Consider the following 4895-nt stretch of genomic DNA (forward strand, 5'->3'; position numbering starts at 1 on the left):
GCGGGGTTTTCTGTGGGAGTCACAGTGGGACTGTCTGTGGCCTAGCCTAGCCTAGCCTAGCGGGTCACAATGGTGGTAGGGAGCAGAAGACTCCAGCTCCTGTCTCCTCATCTCACTTTGCCGCTGGGTGGCACTGAATTAAGAAACTGTCTTGTCACGGGCTGTGCCTTCCTGTATATTCCCTTTCTTATACCAAGAAAGTGGAAAAAAGGAACTATTTGTACCCACTCTGCTCTCCTTTTGCCTTCGTTAATTACTGTTACAAATACCGGTTCACTGTTCAGGAGAAGATGCTGCCTTGTAACCCTTGTTTCAGAAGGTAATAGTTCTTTTAAACTCTATCCCTAGCTACAATTGCTTCTTTAAACTCCAGTCCTCCATCTGCATTTCAAACTGGCAAGGGGTAGGAAAATACTGAAATAGGGTGGGAATTTGGGATGCCTTTTCTCTGGAGAGCTCTTAGTAATAAAGATGCTGGATTAGAGGACAGTAGAAGGGGGACTGATATAACGATTTGGGGAAAGGAGAAGGTATGAGGGCATCTAGTGCTCCATATCCCTCCCTGCCATCCATAGATGAGCTCCTAACTTAGGCCCCTGCTTCTTAACCAGCTTTATCGTCACTGAGAGGGACAGCCTGACACTCCGACCTCGGTGCTGCCTCCAGTGCTCCTGAGTCCCTAGCAGGCCACCAGGTGGGCAGAAGCACTGAGCAGGGAGACCACGAGCAGCTCAAAGAGCTGTACTCGGTAAGTGGACTTCTAAACAGGGATCCCCGCCCCTCCGCCTCCATCCAAGGCCTTGCTTTCCATAGTGGCATCCTAAGGAAACAGCCAGAAACAGTCATAATTTTAGAGTTGTAAGGGAATTTAGAAACTTAATTGAAGCTCATTTTACAAGGGTCCGGGAGGGAGCATAATGATTTGAGGTGACAGATTTAGAACTAGAAACCAGGTGTTCTGACTTCCACTGTTCTTTTTCCACTTTAGTACGTCCTTAGTCTGACATGTCCGATTTTGGTTTTCTTACTCATAAGAGGGAAGGAAGGAATAGAACAAATCTAAATGATGAATGAATTAACAGAGTAGGCAGTGGGCAGGAATTTGGCATTATTTTATTACTGCCTTGGGAAAGATTTTTCCTGTTGGAATGATGGTAAAACAAAGAATAAAGTCTTCAAGTTTCTAAACTTTACAGGAAAGGATGATAAGTATGTTCATTCTCCTTTATGTGTGAGACCTCTAGAGGAAAGGGTAAAATGGTGATGACTGAGGTTAGAAAATGTTCTCTTTAGATGACATGATTTCTGAGTGTTGTTAGGCTCTGGAATTAAGGGATACTATGGAATCCCCAATAATGAGATAACCTTACCTCACCTCCCAAACTAAGATTCTGGGTTTGTTTTTTTTGAGCTGAAGAGAAAGGGAAGAGGGTGGGGTGGTAAGTTGGGATAGGAACAGTATCCAGTAAATAAATATCTTTAATAACCTTGGCATTTTTTTTTTCCTTCACAGGGTGGGAACCTGACAGTGCTTGCTAATGACTCCCTGCTCCACCAGGACCCAGTACAGTTAGATTTCCACTTCCGCCTCACCCCTCAGGCTTCTGCCCACTGGCACGGCCTCCTCTGTGACCACCGGCTCTTCCTGGACATCCCCTACCGGGCACTGGACCAAGGCAATAGGGAGAGGTGAGAGTAGAACACTTCATTATCCCAAGATGGATTCCTCTAATGGAATAGCCAGCTATCCCACAAACAGTGATGCTCTAGAAGTGAAAGATCAAGGTATACATAGGGATTAGGTGAACACGAAAATATAGAGGAGACTAGTCATCTTGGAGGTGGGCTTAAGGTGCACAAAAACATGGAGCAGGCTCTTGGGATTCTAGAAATTATGGTCATTGGGACATTATAATATTATTCTTCCTGCAGTGGGAAGACTCCTTGATTTTTTACTCTGGATAGGCCTAATAATAACTGCAAACCTCCAAGGAATATTTACACCACCAACTTAGGAAACTTGTTCCACAGGTCTAGGTCAAAAGGATCAGTGACTGATGAATTTGATTACTTCTCTAAATAGGCTGTTGCCCTGTGTCTTTACCTGGTTTTGCTCAGTAGCTTGTCTTTTTTCTCTGGTTCCCAGTTTGACAGCGACACTGGAGTATGTGGAGGAGAAAACAGATGTGGACTCTGTGTTTGTGAACTTCCACAATGCTAGGAATGACCGAGGTACTGGGTTTGGGAAACAGCCCTGTCCACTTTCTGCCCTAGCCTTAGTATTGATGGAGGCTCTCACTAATTTCTCCTTTTCCTCTGCACTGGGGAGAACACAGGCTTGGGGAGTTTCTATCCATCCTTGAGGGGAGTTGGTAGACAAAGTAAGGGTGTGGAGAGGTGGAGGGAGAAGGAACTTGGTGAGCTTTCAAAGGGTTTTTCTAGTAACTTGCTTTCTCCTCCCTCATAGGTGCCTTGCTTCGGGCGTTCAGCTACATGGGCTTTGCAGTGGTTAGACCCGACCACCCTGCCCTCCCACCCTGGGACAATGTCATCTTTATGGTATACCCCCTTGAGAGGGATTGTGGCCACTTACCTAGTAAGCCTTCCTGAATCCAGCCATGTTCCTACTCAAATGGGGGAGCTGGAGCTTTAACAATATGGCTCAGGCCCCAGGCACAGTGGGATCCAGAGTCCTAGGTTTTTAGGATGTGATTCAGGGCACCTCCTCCCAACCCAGGAATAAAGGGTAGTAGAATCATCAATTTTTGGTTTTTGTCTTAAGAGAATAATGGCATAACAGCACTGGACTGTACATATTCAATCCTGAGGGAGGCTGGTCTAGGGCAGTGGTGCCAAACCCAAATAGAAACCAGGTCACTAATTTGTACAGAAGGATCCCTGCAGGCCACATACTGCCATAGTTTTAATATATGTTACTTTTCATTGTATTTTTAAAATTAATTTGGTTAAATATTTCTCAGTTACATTTTAATTTGATTCGCCTCACTTGTGGGCCACAGTGTATGCCACCTCTGGTCTAGTGAATAGTTATTGCTGGACCTGGATTTTATCGGCCTTAAGCACCTGCGTGACCAAGGGCATATCACAACCTGAGTCTGCTTCCTTATTCACTACCTTCCAGGGTTGGTGCAAAGATCAAAGGATGCAAAAATGTGTTTGAAATCTTTAAATCATCATACAAATGTGAGTTATTATAAATTCTCTTCTCCCCCTTTTCCATCCACTGCTCATCATGTGAATGATATGTAGCTTGACATCAAAAGCCATGACTTCTCTCCCCCCACCACCAAAACTCTCAGCAAAAGCCCAAAGATTGAGGGGTTTTAGCTCATGGCAATGGATCTATCGGTTCTGCTCCTTACACGAACCACAATCATTTTGGCAGAGAAGGGAAAGGGAAGAGAATGAGCGTTTCTGTAGAGCTTACTACGTTCCAGAGACTGTGCTAAATACTTTGCAAATATCTCATTTGATCCTCACAACAACCCTCTGAAGGTACAATTATCCCCATTTTACAGTTGAGGAAACTGAGGCAAAAAAACCTAAATTGTAGTTGTTTACTAGACAGGAAATTGACCTACTGGTTCCCCTGGGTCAGGCTTCATTTCTTCCAACAAGTCAGTACTGGAATTTTCTGGGGCAAGAAAAACTTATTTGGACATGAAAAGAGAGATACAGTTTGCCCAACAGTAGCTTTCTACATCTAGGATACTACTCAAGGTATTCTTATAAGCTAAAAATGTTAGCTAATTTATTACTGTCCTAGTGCCCCCCTGAAACAGGGGCTCTTAGCCTCTAGGGTTTGTGAACTTTTAAAAAGTATTTTGAAAACTACATTTCAACATAATTCGCTTCCTTTGTCATCCTGTTATTTTATGCATTAAAAATATTTTGAGGAGAGATCCATGACACAAAAACGATTAAGAACTTTTGTAAAATATAAAAATAAGTTAAATCACTGTTCATTTCTATTACAAACCATCACCTTGCATTTATGTATACGATTTCTTTCAAAGAACTTTCATGTATTTCACCTGGATCTTCCAATGTCATTCTTACTTGAAAAATGGAGTCTTAGAGAATAAATGGCTTTGTCAACCCTGAAAGCCCTATGTCAACATGCACTATTATTGTGTGAGGTCACCCCAAGGTCTCCAGTTCCCAGTTTTTTTCTCTCACCACTTTTACTCATTTCCGAAATTGGCAATTATTTTCAGAGTCTTTTCTACAATGCCCTAAGGAATGTAAAATTCATGAGGGGACATCTCCCTTCCCCGATGGGACCTCTCAAATTCATATGAAATAAGGCACAAGGCAGAACTTGGTCTTCTAACCTCTCCTTACATCTACAGGATTGCCTCTATTGCTAATTCAATTGGAAGATTTTTGGGTCATTTTAAAAACAGAACTTCAGTAATAATTCCCCTCAGTGGCTTACAGATTTCTATTTTTTTCATACAGTTATGTGCAAACACACAGTAAACATTGCACCTACTTAAAGCATGGCATTTTATAACATTTCCTGAGCCCTCATTGTTTTCCTACCTGCACCACAACCTAGATGCAAAAGGGAAACAGCTCTTCAAAATCTTTCGTTCAATAATGGCATCACCTGGAGCTGACAGGAAGCATTACCTGTTTACTTCCCTGGGCTATTCTGATTCAACCTGTTAACTCTATACTCTGCCTCTTCTTGCACAGTTGTAAAGACCCTGTGAACTTGTGGAGGGTTAGAACTTCCTCAATTCACACTTAACAATTTTCTTAGTAAGTCATCTCATAAAATGAAGTATACTTCTGAATGATCTCTACTCTCAACTGACACAATCCTAATCAACGTTTTCCATCCCAGTTGCAACCAGATACCCAGCAGA

The 4895-nt window shown here is 42.7% G+C and overlaps 1 protein-coding gene across 1 annotated transcript; it reads left to right on the top strand.

The window, feature by feature from the left end:
* The first annotated feature begins 91 nt into the window (after positions 1–91).
* On the top strand, positions 92–2762 carry OAZ3 (ornithine decarboxylase antizyme 3). The gene is given in 6 exon segments (XM_072644867.1): positions 92–319; positions 612–672; positions 674–748; positions 1514–1689; positions 2147–2232; positions 2468–2762. Coding segments are annotated over 6 exon segments (570 nt in total). The 5' UTR covers positions 92–290; the 3' UTR covers positions 2611–2762.
* The last annotated feature ends 2133 nt before the right edge of the window (positions 2763–4895 follow it).

Source organism: Notamacropus eugenii, chromosome 2, assembly GCF_028372415.1.
Source record: "Notamacropus eugenii isolate mMacEug1 chromosome 2, mMacEug1.pri_v2, whole genome shotgun sequence".
Classification (NCBI taxonomy): domain Eukaryota; kingdom Metazoa; phylum Chordata; class Mammalia; order Diprotodontia; family Macropodidae; genus Notamacropus; species Notamacropus eugenii.